At 46.9% G+C, this 21,031-nt stretch overlaps 1 protein-coding gene across 3 annotated transcripts in view; it reads left to right on the top strand.

The window, feature by feature from the left end:
* klhl2 (kelch-like family member 2) overlaps positions 1–21,031 on the top strand; it is a 162,241-nt gene that overhangs the window by 50,786 nt on the left and 90,424 nt on the right. For 2 of the 3 annotated variants that reach the window (XM_072495938.1, XM_072495939.1), the window contains 2 exons: positions 1,254–1,379; positions 2,859–2,965. In XM_072495938.1, the coding sequence (XP_072352039.1) occupies positions 1,254–1,379; positions 2,859–2,965 (233 nt within the window). Of the gene's footprint in view, positions 1–1,253; positions 1,380–2,858; positions 2,966–21,031 lie in introns of those variants that run through there. The other variant, XM_072495940.1, reaches the window with a different exon arrangement.

The raw sequence follows: 21,031 nt of genomic DNA, 5'->3' as shown, positions 1-21,031 counted from the left end.
CCCCCCGGCCGGCTCATCCTCGCCCTTGTGAGGTCTGCTCTATATACCACCTTCAGCTGTATCAGCCCCAACCTTGCACATGAGTTGGAGGCGTTCACCCTCTGGAGCACCTCACACCAAAACTCCTCCTCCATACCCTCTCCCAACTTTGGTTGCATTAGTTAATGGGCAGATACCTTTCCTTTAGTTTGGTGTCTTAGTTGTCTGTCAAGTAGTGTTTGACTCTGTTGATTTTAGTTTGTTACAGTAAAAGTCTTAAAACCAGAAATCCTTTTGTGATTCTTTGTCAGTCATTGGGAAATCCACCTCACTTTTTACAGTATCGGTCTCGAGGGGAATCCTAACCAGCTAAACCTAGAAAGTTGTATAGGATTATTGGTCTTGTATTTAAGGGTTTCCTCACTCGGTTGAACCTTGTTAGCTGCTGCGACACACAGTTTTCCATTACAGTCTTTGCACTTTTACTGCATGCATACCTTGTATACAGTGTTTTAATTGTATACAATGGTTTCTTGAGATATTAGTTAATGTCAGTAATCAATCATGCTGCCACAGTTCTGGTGATTTTAAAAAAAAAAATATATTTTTTAAGAGCCTTGTCATTGTAATGCCAGGTATTTTGATTAGGACCATAGAACCATAACATTCCTACAGCGCAGAAGGAGGCCATTCAGCCCCTCAAGTCTGCACCGACCCTCCGAAAGAGCACCCTACCTAGGCCCACAGGCCCACCCTATCCCTGTAATCCAACCTAACCTTTGGATACTCGGTGACAGTTTAACATTGTCAGTCCACATAACCTGCCCATCTTTTGACTGTGGGAGGAAACCCACGCAGACACGGGGAGAAAGTGCAAACTCCGCACACAGTGACCCAAGGATGGAATTGAACCTGGGTCCCAGGTGCTGTGATGCAGCTGTGCTAGCCACTGTGCCAGCTCTGATTGTGGTGGCTTACTTTGGTTTCATGTTTTCCCATAATTTTTTAATGTATTTCAATCATTCCTTACAAATTGGAACTGTGTAATTCCATATGAATGCCTTGCTGGTGCATAGTTGTATTATGATAATGTGTATAATTATTTAATTGTTTATTCCATATGAATGCCTTGCTGGTGCATAGTTGTATTATGATAATGTGTATAATTATTTAATTGTTTGCGGACTTAGTCGGACTAAAGCTATGTAAATAGCCATATTTAATCTATTGCAAACCTTTCCTGATGGATTTTTAATCCTCATTCTTGCTTACAGGTGCACAAAATTATGCCAACATAAACGCCATGATCTAAAGGATGATGTTTCTGAGAAGCAGGGTCCAGTGACTGTAAATCCTCGTCATATGAAAAAAGCTTTTAAAGTTATGAATGAACTGAGAAGGTATGTCTCTATGTCCATTGGAGCTTGAAACTAGTATTTTGATGATGAACAGAAAATCGCTGTGTGTGTGGTTCTATAGTTCTGTATTAAGCTTTTCACAGTAGGCAATATGCTGCCAGGTTTATAACCTGTTATAGATGCACAAGTGCAGATATTGAGGTTTTCACTTGTCCCTTCTCTCGTTGCTTGAACTGACAGGGGAAATCTGGGGACTGATCGTAATTCACTGCTAATTACTGGTGACATTTGGCATCCCAGCAGGTGCCAAGTAAACATTAACCATCAGCGCGATATGTTTAAAAAAACCTCTATCTGCAGTTCATAGCAATTAATTTTATTCTGCATATAATACTTTGTGGTGTGCGATCCATGCTCATCTTCCTTTCTGCCTCTTCAGTATTACAAAATATTTGCACCACAGCAACAGATCACCTGACCCAAGAAGGCCCCCCCCCCCCCCCCCCCCCCCCCCCCCTGGAATTCTCTGTGGATTTGTTGGTAAACAGTTTATTTTATGGTCCTTGGTTCTGGCCCCACCTACAAGTGGAAACCTCTTCTTTCTGCCTATCCTGTCAAATCTGTCAAGTTAGTCTTTTCCACCTTAACTTTCCTCTTTTAAGACATGCCATAAAACCTGCCTCTTTGACCAAGCATTGGTCATGTGACTGAATCCTTCTGTGGCTTGGTGTCATACGTGTTTGACCTTGTTCCTGTGAAGTGCTTTGGATACTTTACGTTAAAAGGGCTATAGAAACATAAGTTGTTGTTGTAAAAAGAGTCCTAGCCTATTCAATCGTTCCCAATGGATATAACCTCTCAATATCAGTCTAATAAGTCACTTTTGCACCTTTTCTGATGCCCTTTCATTTACTTTGTGATTTTGTTCATCTGTGCCCTTAAACTCCCCTCTTCCTCTATCCCACTTAGACACTTGTTTTCCAAGCAGTATTATTTTATGAAGCCCAAAGTGTGCTATCTTGCACAGTTCCAAAGATGAATCTTATCATCTCAAAATATTATGAGCTCTCGTTTCTCTCCACAGATGCTGCCAGACCTGCTGGGGTTTTCCAGCACTGTGCTTTTTTTATACAACCTCACATTTCTCTGTATTGAAATGTAGGGAAATAGGTGGTGTAGTCGTAATGTTACCGGACTATAATCCAGAGGCCCAGACTACTGGTATGAGAGCAGGGGTTCAAATCCCACCATGGCAGCTAGTAGAGTTTGAACTCCATAAATGGCCATACGGTATATGAAAATATACACCTCTTGACCTTGTTTATGGCATAACATTCTCTCTCATTAACCTTTAATTGTGATATCATACCTACTGTATTTCTGGCTAACATCCAGCAGAAACGCAAAGCTCCCAACCCTGGGCTTTCCCTTACTCTGTTGACTCTGACTCAGAAAGCAGCAATGAGGTGTCAGCAACCCATTAGGTTTGCTACTAATGATCTTCACTCTGTTCTCTTACAGCCATAACCTTTTGTGTGATGTAACACTTGTAGCTGAAGATACTGAGATTCCAGCACACCGAGTCGTCCTGGCAGCTTGCAGTCCATACTTTCACGCAATGTTTACAGGTATTGTGATACTAGTTGTTACATGTATCTGTAGGTAGCAAAATAAATGGGTAGAGAAAAATACAGGTGCTGTGCATTGGGGATTGCTGTATTACTTGGGCACAAAATTATACCTGCGATTTCTCCATGTTTTTTCCAACCTTGTTGGTGGATGATTCTTGAATGGAATTTAACTGCTACCTCAAACGGATGAAAAATCAGAAGACCAGTCAGTACAACAAATCTGGTGTACCTTCTTGCCAACTGGCTCTGAAGTAACGAGGTCTGCCATTTGATCTCGTCTGTTATGCCCCTCATAATGGCTGGCACAGTGGTTAGCACTGCTGCCTCACAGCGCCAGGGACTCTGATTCAATTCCAGCCTTTGGTGACTTCTAATTGTGTGGCGTTTGTACGTTCTCCTCGTGGCTGTGTGGGTTTCCTCTGGGTGCTTGCACCGTCCAAAGATGTGCGGGTTAGGTAGATTAGTGATGATGAAATTGCCCTATTGTGTCCAGGGATGTGGGTTAGGTTAAATGAATAGGGTAGGGTGGACGGGGGAGTAGACATGGGTAGGATGCTCTTTTGTGGGGCTGGTGTAGACTTGATAGGCCGAATAGCCTCCAACATTGTAGGGATTTTATGATAATCAATTCTCATCTTGTGTGCATTTTAGCACGAGTGGTTGTGAATGGGTGTCCTTGATGGTTTTATCTCCTTCTTCAAGTCTCGGATGCCAGTTGCTGCTAAAATGAGGTTAGCTAACTCCAACACACACACAAACAAAGGTTGTAATTTAGTCACACAGAAGGCAACAGAGAAGAGTAAGCAACCACAAGCAAATCACAAGACTTAAAACGACTAAATATTTTACTTTCAATATGTACCAGTTGAAAAATTCAATCCTGAGTTACAGAAGTTTTTAATTATGTTTTCTTCACGGTGACTCCTGTTTTAGGCATCCTGTCAGTTGCATTCTTAAGTTATGCAACTTTTAATGCGCATATACCTCCACCCAAAAAAGTCCCTGCGTGCTTGTAGTACTGCAAAGAAGAATTGTGGTACATGCCTCCACTGGAGGCTAACTGCTTTTTGAGGATATATTTCTAAAGTAATTGTAGGAATCATTACTGTCTACTTGTAGTGTTTGCTCTCTGGTATCCTTGGGCTAAAATCCAATTGAACAAGAATTGTACTCTTAAGCCAGAATCTTGCGTTGATGTTGTGGGTGCGTGCCTGACTTGAACCAGTGGTGTAAAATTGCATAAGAACACATCAGGTGTGCGTGTGTCCCAACATCATCGTGCGCTTGTACAATATTACGGTTGGCGCATGTGTGGGGGGGTGGGGGGCTGGAAGTGTGCCCACTGACCATTTAAGTGGACAGCTAAGCCCATTAACAAGCAAACTGTTTGGAATTTTACATTGCCCATAGATTGTGCAGGTGGCCATCACGCTTTGATGGTTTTCTCATTCTAGGGCAGGCTGAAAGGGTACCGGAGCATTGGCAGGGTGTATAGTTAATCTTCTTAGAGGCTTTCTGCCTTTAGTGCCTGAGGCAGTGCCATCTGCATCTCAGCAAATGGGGATTGCGTACTCTGCTGGTAGAATGTCCTCTGAATAGGAACAGAGGGACAGAAGAGAGGGGAGGCCAGGTAGCCCCCGAGAGCAATCTGTGGAAAGAAAGGCACAGGGAGTGCTGGGCGAGTAGGGAGGCGGAAGGGTCTGCAGAAGAGTCCACTATCCTGCAGTCCAAATGCACAGGCAATGTTCCAGCTATCACCTCGTGTCTGAGGTCCAGTGTCGAAGGAGCCTCCACCTCTCTATGGAGACTGTGCCTTCATATGCCAGATTATTGGACCTGATATCCCCTCCATCTGTGTGGGTGACCACCCTATGTCAGGCAAGTCAGTAACTTCTGCATGTCGGTGCAGACTCGATGGGCCGAAGGGCCTCTTCTGTACTCTGACTGTGCAGATAGTTTGCAATCACAAGACACGGATTCCGCAAGTCTGTGCGAGGTACTCTGGAAGCTCCAAATATCATCCATCCTCCGACACTCTCCGGTGCCAAGGCTGTACATCACTCAGCTCGGACAGAAGGGTAGCTTTTCGATGACAAAAGGCTATCCATTGAAAAGGTGGCTCATGGGGTCACACAACACCCAAGGATGGAAGCAGAGGAGAGTACAAAGTCCCATCTCCACAAGGGTGGCGATTGAGAGGACCATTGGATTGATGAAGATGAGGTTCAGATGCCTGGACTGATCAGGAGAGCAACGCAGTATCCTTCAGAGCATACGTTTCTTATAGTTGCCGCTGCGGTGCTCTGCACAATCTGGTTCTGGCACGGTGGGGGGGGGGGGGGGCGCACTGGAGGTTGATGGTAGTGAGGCAGCTCCACAGGCCGTAGAGGCTGACTCAACTGGTGGGTTTGATGACGAGCCTGGGGAGGCACAGAGTTAGGATCTGGAGGCAGACGTGAAGAACCTTCAGGGATGCAGGGACACCAAGCATGCCCTGATCTTGGGGGCAGCACGGTAGCATTGTGGATAGCACAATTGCTTCACAGCTCCAGGGTCCCAGGTTCGATTCCCGGCTTGGGTCACTGTCTGTGCGGAGTCTGCACATCCTCCCCGTGTGTGCATGGGTTTCCTCCGGGTGCTCCGGTTTCCTCCCACAGTCCAAAGATGTGCAGGTTAGGTGGATTGGCCATGATAAATTGCCCTTAGTGTCCACAATTGCCCTTGGTGTTGGGTGGGGTTACTGGGTTATGGGGATAGGGTGGAGGTGTTGACCTTGGGTAGGGTGCTCTTTCCAAGAGCCGGTGCAGACTCGATGGGCCGAATGGCCTCCTTCTGCACTGTAAATTCTATGATCTCTTCACATTCTGCAAGGCTGCCAAGGCATGGCTTTAACCTCCTGCCATGAGCGTCACCTCCTCACCAGACACTTCTGATGAGCAATCCTTTGACCCCAATGTCAAATCACAGCCTATGTAAAAATGTTTGCAGCCCTCGCTGTCTGTCATATGCCACTGCACCTGTGAAAAACATGAAGGGTCCTCATGCCATTGAAGCACAATCAATATCTCTTTTCTCGAGTAACGAAAAAGGAACATAACATAATCTAGTGTTAGCAGTCATCAAAAATAATGCATAACACTGATGAAATGGAAGAATCTAACCTGTGAAAACCCCTCTTATGCTCACTGTGCCTTAAACTTGCATTTGCGAGTCCTGGGCCTTGGTGTGCTCCCTCGCTGGCAGTGGCATGGGGACAACCTGCTGTCTCTGCTGTCCTGTCCACCCTGATGACATTGACAATCATCCCCTGGCTGGTGATGCCTGAGCAGGTGTTGCCTGGGAGGGTGTGTCCAGTGCCATGGCTGGGTACTCCTCGGTCATTGCAGCCTCATCAGATGTCACAGTCACTGGAGAAAATGCAGAAGAGCTGCTGCCATCATCTGGAATACCCTGAGGGGAACCCTCTGAGATTGCAAGCAGTTCGTCCACCAGCATGAGGCTGGTTTGGACCGCCCTGCTTGCCATTGATGGACAATTACTTACCTGAGTGACTAGGTGCCTTATCTATCTCTCACACTGGTTGTGACCTCCAGAGATCACTGCCAGTGTGTCGGCTTGCAGGCCTGAGCGTAATGCCAAGAACCTCTGATTCTGTTCTGGAGCTGCTTCTCCATGAGAATCGGCACTCTTGGAGGAGGCTGCGTGCTTGGTGCTCAGGGTCAATACAGTGCTCACGCTCCGCATAGCCTCCTTCATGACAGAGACCATAATACGCAGACCCTTGAGGATCTCCAAGGACATCCTGCTGGACATGCAGAACCTGCTGTCTCTGGTGTCCTCCATCTGTCCTGGTCCCCAAAACACCTCAAACTGCCTGCACCCAGGGTATTCTCTGCCTCTGCCAGCTTCTCATGCATGTGAGCTGTGCCCTCCCCACTGTGCACTGCCACCTAAAGCCAAAGGATGTGCTTGTACCTGGTTCCGAGAGTGGATGTGACACAAATGCATTTGTCTGCAGCTGCTGCTCTGGTGTCAAGAGAGGGAAAAGTCCTCGGGACCCTGGAAGCCTCTTGAGGATGGTGCATCTGAGGGAGGAAGACAATATGTCAATTTGCGCTAGGCAGGTTGCTGAGTTCAAAGATGTGCAAGTTAGATGGATTGGCCATGATAGATTGCCCCTTAATGTCCAAATGGTTTGGTGGCATTACTGGGTTGCGGGGATAGGCTAGAGAGGTGAGCTTGGGTAGGGTGCTCTTTCCAGGGGAAGGTGTGGACCCGATCGGCTGAATGGCCTCCTGCACTGTACATTCCATGATTATTCCACCCTCTACCTCCAATACCATACCAGTGTCTGAGATTGGGGAGGGGGAACAGAGTGCCCACTGGTATTGTCTTCTCGCCTGGCAAGCCCAGCTGATGCTGCGGCCATAATTGCTGTCAAATTTTAGATTCTCTTCTGGACAGCACCCTGAGGCTCCTCACCAGCTCCTGTATATTTTCAGGGAGCTACCTCTGCTCTGGTTATGCATTGGGTCCCCATTGCCCAATAAGCTCCCGCCCCCAACTGGCAGCGCGGAGCCTCTGCCTCACTGTTTTACGCTGGCCGGCTCTTAATTGGCCAGCCAGCGTGAAATTGTGTGTCGGTTGTGATGAAGTGGAAATCACAGCCACTTCTGGGCCTGCCAATCACTCGCGCATTCGGGACATAGTTATTTTGATTTGTGAAAAACTATATTTTGTTTAAGATCTCATGCGTTTCAATAGACAAGATGAGAGTTTGGACCGAAACTAGCAAATAAAGCTACACTATCTTTGAAGTCCAACACTGCGTTTGAGGTTTGGTTTGATTTCTTGCGTGCTGAGTATCTGACCTCAATGGCATTAATAGAAGAATTGCAGAATACAGGTCTAGGTTTGGTTGCAAGGGACAAAGGGAAAATTGAAAAGGGAGTAGCGACATTCAGTCACCCTGACACGGTGACTTTCCAGGGCTGATTTGTGAAAACACCCAGAAGAAAGGACAAGATGGAAAATAAAACTAAATCTGCTTCTACTAGATTTTAATTTGATATCTGTGATATCAGCTTGGTACAGGTAATTGAGGCACGGTAACACAGTGGTTAGCACTGTGTTGCTTCACAACGCCAGGGACCCGGGTTTGATTCTCGGCTTGGGTCAGTGCACTGTCTGTGCGGAGTCTGCACGTTCTCCCTGTGTCTGCGTGGGTTTCATCTGGGTGCTCTGGTCTTCTCCCCCCAAGTTCCATATTGTGTGATTGTTAGGTGAATTGGACATTCTGAATTCTCCCTCCGTGTACCCGAACAGGCGCTGGAATGTGGCGACAAGGGGATTTTCACGGTAACTTCATTGCAGTGTCAACGTGGGCCTACTTGTGACAATAATAAAGATTATTGTTCAATGTAGCTCTGCATAAAATTAAATGTGATTGAATATATGTAATTAGTTTAGAAATTTATTTTTAATGGTGATTTTTCTTAATGAAATCTATTTAACAGTTTCAGTTGAATCATTTTGGTTCTTTTAACATTGTTTATGATCAATACATTAACTGTTTCTCAGTTTGACTGAATCATTTACATTTTTGTTCAGTGCATTTTGTCAATGGTTATTGTGTAAGCCCACTAATGGAGTACCACCAAATGTGATGAATAATGTTGGAGTAAGAATTATCGGTCATTGGACTTTTAATGACGGGCACCGACTGGTCCAGTTAATGCAATTGAAACATTTGAAATTATATTCAAATTTGAACAACCAATTGTCTTTAAAAATTTTTTTTTTTACAATCACATTGGCAGGTATCCTTAATTAATCAGAATTCTGTGTTGATGATGATACTCAAACAACCATTTTGATGTGGAAACATGTCCGTTCAGCTATATCACCATTTGGTGGTTAATCTGGTACAATCATGTCGTTAGATGCCCCAGAATGAGGTGTTCCAGATTGCTTTTGAGTAGGGAAAGTAAACCAGGTGCTGCTACAATCCTGTTAATGGATCAGAGTTTGAACCAACAACAACTGCTTATACTTATATAGTACATCATAAAACATCCCAAGGCGCTTCACAGGAGCATTATAAAATAAAGTATTAACCTAAGCAGGGCAGCACGGTGGCACAGTGGTTAGCACTGCTGCCTACGGCGCTGAGGACCTGGGTTCGAATCCCGGCTCTGGGTCACTGTCCGTGGAACTATTTGAAAATAACAACTGAGCATTTCAAAATCAGCGTTACTTGACTGGGATCTAATGTAGGTTATTGAACGCAGACGTGATAGGGGAATGGGATTTAGTGAGAGATTTAGTGAGAGTTAAGAGCCAGGCAGCAATGATTTAAGGTTTATCGAGGGTAGAATGTGGTAGACCAGCCAGAAGTACATTGGAATCGTCAAGACGAGAGTTAATGAAGGCATGTATGAGGGTTTCAGCAACATATGAGCAATGTTATGGAGATGAAACTAGGTGTCTTGGTGATGGTGCGAATATGAGGTCAGAAGCTTGTCTTGGGGTCAAATGTGGCACCAAGGTTGTGAACACACAGCCTTAATCTCAGCCTATTGCCAGATAGAAGGATGGCATTGGTAGCTAGGGAATGGAGTCTGCAGTGGGAACCGAAAGTAATTGCTACAGTTACCCCAATATTTAATTGGAGGAAATTTCAGCTTATTCAGCACTGGATTTTGATGAGTAATCTGATAATTAACAACAGTGGAGGAATGGAGAAACGTGGTGGTGAGGCTGGGTGTGAACAGTGCTTTTAGGGACATAGGTAAAAGAAGCAGGAGCAGGCCGTTCAGCCCCTCAGGCGTCCACCATGATGCAACCAGATCATGCTGATTGTCTGCCTTAACGCCAGTTTTCCACACTGTCCCTTGATGTTTTAAATATCTGGAAATCTATCGATCTCTGCTTTGAGCATACTGCATGACAGCCTCCACAGCCTTCTGGGGTAGAAAATTCCAAAGATTCATCACCTCTGGGAAGGAATTCCTCATTTTGGTCCTAAACGGCAGACCCCTTATTCTGAGACTCTGTCCCCTGTTTCTAGAACCCTCCCTCAGCCAGGGGAGACCTTCCGGCACCTGCCCTGTAAGAATTCAACGAGGTTGCCAATTATTCTTCTAAACTCTCGAGCAGTCATAGAATTTACAGTGAAGAAGGAGGCCATACGGCCCATCGAGTCTGCACCGGCCCTTGGAAAAAGCACCCTCTTTAAGCCTACACCTCCACCCTATCCCTGTAACCCAGTAACCCCACCTAACCTTTTGGACACTAAGGGCAATTTAGCATGGCCAATCCACCTAACCTGCACATCTTTGGACTGTGGGAGGAAACTGGAGCACCCGGAGGAAACCCATGCAGACACGGCGGAGAACGTGCAGACTCCACACAGACAGTAACCTGAGGCCGGAATTGAACCGGGGACCCTGGAGCTGTGAGGCAGCAGTGCTAACCACTCCGCCGTGCTGTGCTATCTTTTTCAAACTTTTTATCCTGGGACCCACTTTTTCCAACCGGCTGACCTTCACGACCCACGCCGACCAACCTTCGTAACACATGCCATGTTCACTTACCTTTAATGCAAATGGGGAGCCTGCTTGGTCCGCACGATTTCAATCTAATCCGGTTCTCCGGAAGAGAGGGTAACGCGCACTTCAGGTGCAGACCTTTTGTGCTGTCTTCATCCTTGTGAAAGGGAAAATCTAACCTCAAATGTAGGTCGTCGTGAAGGGCAATAGGAGCAAAATGCTAGTTTTACTCAGATACTCCAGAATGCTGACAGCCTCATGGGTTTTGGCGTGTTTTTAATGTGCTATCACAGGTCAGGTACAGTAGCATAATCTTTGCATTTGGAGTCAGCTGTAAATTAATAACTGACTCTGGGGTCTCAACCTGAAAAGGAAATATTCACCCAACACACTCGTTCAAAATCTGAAACTTCTCCTCTCATTTACACACGTGGGCTTTGCATCCTTATTTGCATTGGCACAATTGACAAAACCATACCTAATAAAATCACCATTATTCTGCTTTGTTCCAGAATTAAGTTTCTTATTTTGTAGGTTGTTAACCAGAGGCCCTGGAACTCTGTACAGAGCTAGAACTGCTCTGTCTGCCCTGGACTTTCCAGCAGATTCTGTTGTGAGATCCTTTCCAGTAGGTACGCTGCCTATTTGTGTCTCTGTCCGCCTCTTAGTTGTAAGAAAACGATTCATCTTCACAGTCCTTTTGCCTTGCTTGCTAGCAACTAGAAAATGGAAGAAGCTCTCCTTTGTGATTTGGCAAATCTTTTCCTTTTTACCTACCTATAGAAGCTTTTACAGTCATTATTTAAATTTCTCTAGTTTATTTCCATATTCCATTTTCCCTTTATCAGTTTCTTGGTCCTTTGAATTCTAAAATGTTCTCAATCCTCAGGTTTACCACTTTTTGGGAACTTTATAATCTTCTACCTTCAATTTAATGCAGTCCTTAACAAAGTCCCCGCAAACAGCACTTACAGATCTCCCTGTGAGGATATTTATCCTGGTTCTGTTAAGGCGTAACCCATCCTTGTACATGTCCCACCTGCCCCAGAGCTGGCCACAGTGCTCAGAAATCTAAAACACTCCTTCCTGCACCATCTCTGCAGCAATGCGTTCATTTGCTCTATCCGTCTCTTTTTGTACTCCCTAGCATGGGCACTGGGTGTATTCCTAAAATGACTGCCTTTGATGTCCTGGTTTTTAATCTCTTTCCTAGCTCTCTCAAATCTGATTTCAGGACCTCAGTCCTCTTTTTACCTATATCATTGGGGCTGATGTAGACCACAACCTCTGTTCACCCTCCCTGATTTAAAAAAAAAAAAAAAAAATGTCCTGTAATTGCTCAGTGACATCATTGACCCTGGCACTATGGAGGCAACATAGCATCCACATACCAGGCATGTCTAAGGCCACAGAAATGCCTGTCTTATTCCCCTAACAATTGAATCTCATCCCACTACAGCACTTCCATTCTTCTGCAGGAGCCAACAAGAGAAAAACCTACTTGACCCCATCTGTCGCAGATGCAGCTGTCCACTGCCATATTGGTGGGAGTGACCATCACACAGTCCTTGAGACAATGAAGTCCCGTCTTCACTTTGAATATGCCCTGCGTTGTGTTCTATGGCGTTGCCCCCCCCCCCGTTCTACCATTTCAATCAAGCGAGGGGATCAACCCTGGTTCATTGAAGAGCGCAGGAGGTCATGCCAGTAGCAGCACCCAAGTATATCTAAATATGAGGTGTCGAAGCTGGTGAGGCAACAACATAGGGCTACAGCATCGGTACACGGAGCTAAGCGATCCCACAACCAATGGATCAGACCTAAGCTCGGCAATCCTGCCACATTCATTCATGAATGGTGATGGACAGTTTCATAACTCACTGGAGGAGGAGTCTCCACAATACTCCCATCCTGATTGGGTGTGACCAGCGCAATAGTGTAAAAGACGAGGCTGAAGCATTCACGGCCATCCGAGTGGATGATCCATCTCTGCTGCCTCCTGAAGGTCCCCAGCCCCTCACGTCAATCTTCAGCCAATTCGATTCACTCCCATGTGATATCAAGAAACAGCTGAAGTCACTCAATACTGTAAAGTTTATGGGCTTGATAATGTTGTGGAAATAGTACTGAAGACTTGGGCTCCAGAATTAGACGTTCCCCGAGCATTGCTGTGCCAGTTCAGCTACAACACTAGCATCTTGTAGAAAATTGCCCAAGTATGTCCAGCGCACAAATCGGGACAAATCCAACCTGGCCAGTTGCTGCCCCATCAGTCTACTTTGATCATCAGAGTGTTAGAAGGGGTTGTTGACAGCGCTATTAAGTGGCACTTACTTGGAAACACCCTGCTCACTAATGGTCAGTTTGGGTTCTGCCAGGGCCACTCAGCTCCTGATGTAATTGCATCCTTGTTCCAAACATGGACAAGAGAACTGAACTCCAGAGGTAAGAGTGAGAGTGACTGCCCTTGACATTAGGGCAGCATTAAGGAACCCTAGCAAAACTGGAATAAATGAGAATTGGGATAGAGAGGGAGAGGGGGGGGGGGGTTCCACTGCTTGGATTCAAACCTAGCACAAAGGAACATGGTTGTGGTTGTTGAAGGTCAATCATCACAGTTGTGGAACAGCATTGCAGGAGTTCCTCAGGGTAATGTCCTAGGCCCAACCATCTTCAGTTGTTTAATCAATTACTCTCCCTCCATTATAAGGTCAGAAGTGGGGGTGTTCGCATGGACCATGTTCAGCCCCATTCGTGACAACTTGCAATGAAGCAGTCTGTGTTCATGTGCAGCAAGACCTGGACAATATTCAAGGCTATGCTGACAAGTGGCAAATCGCATGTGTACCACACAAATACCAGGCAATGACCATCTCTACCAAAAGAGATTGCAACCATTTCCCATGATATGCAGTAGCATATCATCACTGAATCCCCCACTATCAACATTCTGGGTTTTGCCATTGACCAGAAACCGAACTAGACCATATAAATACTGTGGCTACAAGAGCAGGTCAGAGGCTGAGAATTCTGTGTAAAGTACTCTGCAAAGCCCGTACTGACGAGGCAGAAGTCAGGAGTGTGATGGAATACTCTCCACTTGCCTGGATGAGTGCATGAGTGCAGCTCCAACAACGCTCTCAAAGCTTGGCACCATCTAGGGCAAAGCAGCCTGCTTGATTGGCACCCCATCCACCACTTTCAACATTCACTCCTTCCACCACTGATGCACAGTGGCAGCAGGTTGTACACTCTAATTGTTACTTGTTATTAATCGTTAGTATGTTTAACATTTGTTAAATCCGATTTTATAATTCAATCCCAAACAGCAATTCTCACTTTCAAATCTGTTTACGGCTTAACTGTTGCTGTGCACTTTTTTCCCCCAAACTCCGATCTGCTCTGCTCTTTGCCTCTCTCCACGAAAGTAAGTGTCGTAAGCTTTATTTATCTGCTCCCCAGTCTGTTTCTCTCTGCAGGTTTGCTTCTGACTCCAAGGGTAAGTGAGATCTAACACTACGATTTCCAGATTATGTTGCTGAGAGGCAACATGTAGATGTAAAATTGGAGGGGTGAAGAATGTATCCCAAATGTTAACAGTGCAGGAATGGGAAATGAAACCGTTGCAAATTATTCTCGGGCTACAGTTAGATAATGGAACCAGGTGAGAGTAGCACTGTCCAGCTGGATGGTAGTGCGGAGGCATTGGAGGAGGATGGTGTGGTCAACCATATCAAAGGTGCACGATAGAAAAGGTCAGGAAGGCTGAAAAAGGAACGTTTGATTTTGTCAGTCACACAGGATGTCATTTGTGACTGACAGCTGTTTCGGTACTGTGGCAGGGGCAGAAACCTGATTGGTGGGATTCAAACAAGGTGAATTGGGATAGGGACATGGAAAGAGAGTTGGGATTACGACCGTCGTTTGCAAGGATGGTCGGGTCAAGGGTTGTTGTTTTTTTCCGGAGAGGGGTGATAACGCAGATTTAAAGTAGAGAGGACAGCACCTGAAGAGAGAGAGTAAACAACATTGGGACCAGGAGGGAAAGTTGATGGCTAATAGTATAGTCGGAATAGGATTGAGGGAACAGGAGATGAGCTCAGAGGGCACCTGAGGAGATAAGAGGGAAACTAGAGAGCTAGGACAAGGAGTGGGGGTATACTCCAGGAAATCTGGTCCGGTGAGTTAATGGAATTGAGCGATGTAGCAGAGGCTGCTGATTGATCTCGTCTTGGTGACAAAGAAGTCTTTGAGCACTTTGTACTTACTGAACATGGAGGAGACAGAAGAGAGGGTAAGAAGAACCGACCAGACTAAAAAAAATTGAAGTTTTGTTCTGTCAGGATGTTTCCTAAAATTTGGGTGATGTGAAACCTGTTTCTAATGGGCATGAATTCACTGGAAAAAGAAACTAATTATGATTTGGCACTAAATTAGCAGTTTCACTTGGGGGACCATATGGCTGGCTGGTAGGAAATAATGGCATGCTGGTATTAAGGGATGTTCTTCTGAGAGTGGGCTGAGGCACACAGTTGGATCAGAAGAGAGACAAATTTCTTCTGCATCTGAGCAACACCATGCCTGATACAGAAATGCTTTGTGCTAATACTGGGAATGCGTCCATTTTAGTTGGAGGTTTTTCCACATTGATAAGATTGTAAATGATTTCTTTATTATTTTGATTGGTCAGTTTTGTAGCATGATTAAGCACTGCATTATACTTGTGGGTTTATGCCAGTCACTTGACCATTTTAAAAAGGTCTCATTGCCTCAATTTTTAAAATATCTGATTATCTATTAAGCCATGACGTTGTAAGTATTTTACTCTAGGTGGAAATAGCAAAATCACAAAACAACTTTTAATGTTTTAAATAAGACAAACCCTTTTATAATTTTGGTATAAGATTGTGTTGTAGTTTTAAAAAAAAAAAAAACATGTTTTTATTAAAGTTTACTTTTTTTACACTGTACGTAAAGATAGATGAGATGGTAACAGTTTACATGTTGTTCCTTTTTGCTCCTCCTCCCCCCCCCCCCCCCCCCCCCCCCCCCCCCCCCCCCCCCCAACCCCCAACTCTTATCAGTTGTTGCCTTTGAACAGGTCTTGGAATAGGTTGGCGAATGGCCCCCAAACTTTGTGGAAGCCATCTTCAGACCTTCGGATGGTGTACCTGATCTTCTCCAGGTGAAGAAATTCTGATGGGTCTGCCGGCCAGTCTGCAACTGTGGGTGGTGCTGCTGATGGCCATCTGAGCTGGATTCTCCGGCGGGCGATTAGGGTAGCAAAGGCATCAGCCCTCTTCCCCAGATGAAGTTCTGACTGGTCTGATACCCTGAAAACTCCCACTCGGGCATGGCTCCACCCTCACTCCATAACCTTGGACATTGCCTCGAAGAAAGCTGTCCAGAACCCAATACATTTGGGGCAGGCCCACAACATGTGGGCATGGTTGGCCGGGCCTCTTTGGCACCGTTCACATTTGTCCTCCGTCTCTGGGAAGAACCTGCTCGTTCTTGTCCGGTTTGCTCTGTGCACCACATTTAGCTGCATGAGACTTAGCCTTGCGCAGGAAGAGGTGGAGTTGGCCCTGTTCAGTGCTGTGCGGAGAATGTTTTTGATTTGCAGATGTCAGAGTTCCTGTCTGTTCAGTAATTCCAATCTCTCCCGTCATCTCTTCTAGGGTCGCAAGTCTGTCCCCTATGTAAAAGTCCCTAACTGCCAGTGTCCCCCCCATATGTCTCCCACCTCTTAAAGGTGGCGGTGTCTAGCATGACTGGTAGAAACCTGTGCTTGCCACAGTTGGGGGCCATGTGAACACCTCGGTCAGACCGAAGAGCTGCCTCATCTGGTTCCAGGTTTACAGTGTTGCTACTACCACTGGGCTGGTTGAGTGTTTTGTTGGCGGCGTTGGGAGTGCTGTAGTGGCATGGGCCCGGAGGGTCGTTCCTATGCAGGGGAACTCTTTCATCCTCACCCATTCTGTGTTTGATTCCTTCACCCATCCCCTCACTCTCGGCCACGGCTGTCCAGTAGTAGTATTGCAAGTTCGGGAGGGCCAGGCAAATGTCATAATCATTTTGGAAAAAGGTCTTGGGGATGAAGATCGGTATGGATCTAAACAGGAAGAGAAACTTGGGCAGTACATTCATCTTGATCGTCTGCACCCTCCCCGTCCGAGAAAGTGGGAGTGTATCCCATCTCTGAAGGCCCTTTTTAACTTCCTCCTCCAGACTGGTCAGGTTCCACTTGTGGATCTGTGTCCAATCGTGGGCTATCTGGATCCCCAGGTACCGGAATTTGCTTTGGGCTATTTTAAATGATGCACACTCCATCTCTGCCCCGCCCCTTTTGTGTTCAGCTGAAACACTTTCACTCTTGCCCAGGTTGAGTTTGTAGCCAGAGAAGGCTCCGAACTCTCCCAGAAACTTTGTGATCTTGTTTATGCAGCTTTGCGGTTCCGAGATGTAGCGGAGCAGGTCATACGCATAGAGTGAGACTCTGTGATCTCTGCCTCCTCTTCGGATTCCCCTCCAGCATCTCTCGGGGCGATCGCTAGCAGCTCAGTTGCCAGGGTGAACAGGAGTGGGGACAGCGGATATCCCTGCCTGGTGCCTCTGCAGTTGGACGTAGTCAGAGCTGGTAGTATTGGTCTGAACGCTTGCCTTGAGGGCGTTGTACAGGAGTTCACCGAGGCGGTGAACCGTTCCGAGTAACCTGAATGAGGTACTTCCACTCTACTCTTTCGAAGGTCTTTTCTGCGTCCAGGGAGACGAACACCCCTAGTGTTCTCTCCCCAACTGGAGTCAGTATCACATTCAGTAGCTGTCTGATATTCGCAGTTAGCTGTTTAACCTTAACAACGCCTGTCTGATCCTCTGTAACCACCTCTGGGACGCAGTTCTCCAGTTTCTTGGCCAGGACATTTGCGAGTATTTTCATGTCCACATTGAGTAGCGAAACGAGTCTGCATGATCCACATTCCATTGGGTCTTTGTCTTTTTTGGGTATCAGCGAAATGATGGCCTGTGTTAGCGTTGGAGGCAGGGTGCCCCTCTCTAGTGAGTCTGCGAGCATCTCCCGTAAGTGTGGGGTGAGAGCCAGTGTAAATGTTTTGTAGAAGTCCGCCAGGAACCCGTCCGATCCCGGAGCCTTCCCCGCCTGCATGGAGTTGATGCTCTCCATGACCTCGCTCAGTCCTATTGGTGCATCCAGCTCCCCTGTCTGTCGTCCCCAACAACTGGCAAGTCCAGTCCATTGAGGAACTACATCCCAGAGTCCCTGTCAGGGAGCTCGGTGGTGTACGGTCCTCGGTATAAGGCCTTGAATGCTTTGTTGACCTTTTTTGGTTTGGCTTCCAGTCCGCCTCGGCTATCCTTCACCTGTGCTAATTCCCTTGTGGCTGCCTGCTTTCTCAGCTGGTGAGCCCAGCAGGCGGCTAGCCTCTCCGTGTTCGTAGAAAGACCCTGGTGGAGTTGGTGCACTGCCTTCCTAGTGGATAGCAGGTTAAAGTCCATTTGTAGCTTTTTCCTCTCCATCAGAAGCTCTACGTTTAGAACCTTCGAGAATCTTCTGTTGACCTCCAGGATGGAGTCGATCAGTTCGCGCCTGGCCTCCCTCTCTTCCCTACCTCTATGTACCTTGTAGGGTAGAATTTCTCCCCTAATCAACTCCTCCGTGCCTCCCAGAAAGTGGATGGTTAGACTTCCCTATTTCGGTTGTTAACGCACTTGCCTATAACCTGTGATGTTTTCTGGCAGAAGACCTTGTCGACCAAGAGGGGCGTTGGGCAGGGCCCGCCTCCAACCTCACACCCATGTAACGTGGAGCGTGGTCAGAGATGACAATTGCGGAATATTTCACTCTGGCTATTTCTGGAAGCATCGATTTCCCCACTGTAAAGAAGTCAATGTGGGTGTAGAACTTGTGTACTGATGAGAAGAACGAGAATTCCTTCTCACCTGGGTGCAGGAACTGCCATGGGCCCACAGCCCCCATCTGCTTCATAAACATTCCCAGTTCCCTAACAATGCCTGTTGTTTTCACCATTCTGGGGTTTGATCTGTCCATCAGTGGGTCCTGTACACAGTTGAAGCCCCCTGCCCCCAAATAATCAGTCGCTGCCTGTCTATGTTGGGAATTCCCACCATGGTCACTTACAAATTCCGTGTTGTCCCAGTTGGGAGCGTACACATTTACCAGAACTATTGGTCCCACGTCTAGGACACCACTGACCATGATGTCTCCCTTGGTCCGTAACCGTCTTTGTCGCCGTGAACACCGTCCTCTTGCTTATCAGAATGGCTACGCCCTCGGCCCTCATCCCGTCATGGTAGGTCTGTCCCACTCCGGGGACTCCCTAGGGGCCCTCCGAATTGGCTGCTTACGGTGCCATCTTGTTCCAGTTTAGATCCTTCCCTTCCTTATCATTATGCCACTACCCCCCTGCTTCCAGGCGTGCTCTCCCAGCTGGGAGGTGTGCCGTGGCCCCTTTTCTCATGCTTCCCAGCGCTAGCTTTCCCCGCTAGTGTGGTGGCTCCCCTTCAGGGGTTACTCCCCCTCCCATGACTATTCCATTGCTGTCCTTTCTGTTTCCTCTCCAGCACTCTGCGGCCCTCGCCCTTTCCTATGAGCTAGTCCTCCTCCTCCTTTTCAAGGCAGTGCAGTCCTGTGCAAAAATTGTCCACATCCATCACTATTTCTCCCTGCGTCTTCCTCACCGCTGCTTTGTTTGCCTTTTGACCAGGCCGTTCGCACGAACAAACCTGTCCGTCTCTGTCGGGGTGGTGTAATAATGTTCTTTATTCTGATATGTCACCCAGAGCCTGGCTGGGAATAACTTCCCAAATTTTACACTGTTCTTGTACAGGGCCGACTTTGCGTGGTTGAATTCGGCCCTGTGCTTAATAATAATAATCTTTATTAGTGTCACAAGTAGGCTTACATTAACACTGCAATGAAGTTACTGTGAAAATCCCCTAGTCGCCACATTCCGGCGTCTGTTCGGATACACTGGGAGAATTCAGAGTGTCCAATGCACCTGACAAACACGTCTTTCGGGACTTGTGGGAGGAAACCGGAGCACCTGGAGGAAACCCATGCAGACATGGGGTGAACGTGCAGACTCTGCACAGACAGTGACCCAAGCCGGGAATCGAACCTGGCCCCTGGTGCTGAGAAGCAACTGTGCTAACCACTGTGCTATCGTGCTGCCTGCCAGGTCCACCCCAATATCCTAATACACCCTTTATTCTGTGTCCTTCCCAGCTGCTCGCTTTGGTCTGCTGAACCCAGCGCAGTTTCCTCTCCCGATCCTGGTACCTGTGCAGCTTGGCAATCATTGTCCTCGGCTGATCCCTGGTCTTGGACTTTGTTTCAAATGACCCGTGGGCCCTATCGATATCCGGTGTTTGGGGAAGCTGTCCCTTTCAACCAAGTTGCCCAACATCTGGGCCACGTAGTCAGTTGGGTCTTTACCCTTGAACCTCTCTGCCAGGATCACTATTTGTATATTTTGTCGCTGGATTAGTTCTCTTGGTCCTCGACCTTCCCCTTCAGGCTCTCTTGGGTCACCACCAACATTTTTATCTCTGCGACAATATCCAGTCACTCTGGCCGGTTGATGCCTTTTCGAGCTCTTGGATCGTTCTTCCCTGTGCCTCCAGCTTTCCCATCCCGTCGAGCGCCATCTGCATGGCGGCCAGCGCCTCCGCCACCCTGACCACCACCTGGATTTCCACCCTGATCTCATCTTTGATCGCGGTCAGTTCATTAGTTAGGAATGTCTTCCATCCCTCTCCAGGTGTGTGGGGCGTGACTTTTGGGTCGTCAGTCTCCCTTTCTTGGCAGTGGCTGGGGAACCCCTGCCTTGTGGGTCAGCTGGGCTGACTTGTTCGCTCCCTGCTCTTGGCCTTTTCCACCTTTTCTGGCTTCCCAGTTGCCTCTCCAGCTACTGTTTTCTGGCATACTACTCTTCTTTGCCTTTTTAGTTGAGGAGCTGAATGAGTCTGAATTTTGGGGCTAAAGTTAGTGAAAGGTTGACTATTTTTCTGTGTTCTGGAGGTGAGCCACCTGATGTGTCACTACTCAGCATATCCTCGTCACTAGAAGTCCAGTGTTGTAGTTCTTGAGGTTGAATGTACAGAAAGCTGTTGGTCACTGTCTATAATGTAATTCTTGCACATTGGCAGCAAGTGTCATATTTGAGAATTTGTATTGTAATGTGGAATTTGTGCTTTCAAACTTGTATTACCATTTTTTTAATGAGAAATGGTAAATGGCAAAAAATGATTGTATTTTGGTGGTCAGCCCAGACTATTAAAGCATTGTCCCGTGTAGCAATGAGGTCTGGGTCTGTTCTCAAAATCCTGATATACCAAGGAATGGAGGATGAGGAAAGTATCTAACAGTAGATGCATACTTCAAAAGAATAATAGGAGGCCGTGTGTAAATTACTTTGGATCAGGGTGGCAGAATGGCTGGCACTGCTATCTCACAGCTCCAGAGACCCGGGTT

This window comes from Scyliorhinus torazame, chromosome 3 (genome assembly GCF_047496885.1).
Source record: "Scyliorhinus torazame isolate Kashiwa2021f chromosome 3, sScyTor2.1, whole genome shotgun sequence".
NCBI classification, from domain to species: domain Eukaryota; kingdom Metazoa; phylum Chordata; class Chondrichthyes; order Carcharhiniformes; family Scyliorhinidae; genus Scyliorhinus; species Scyliorhinus torazame.
The sequence above is the reverse complement of the archived record's forward strand: the minus strand, read 5'-3'. Positions and strand labels throughout refer to the sequence as shown.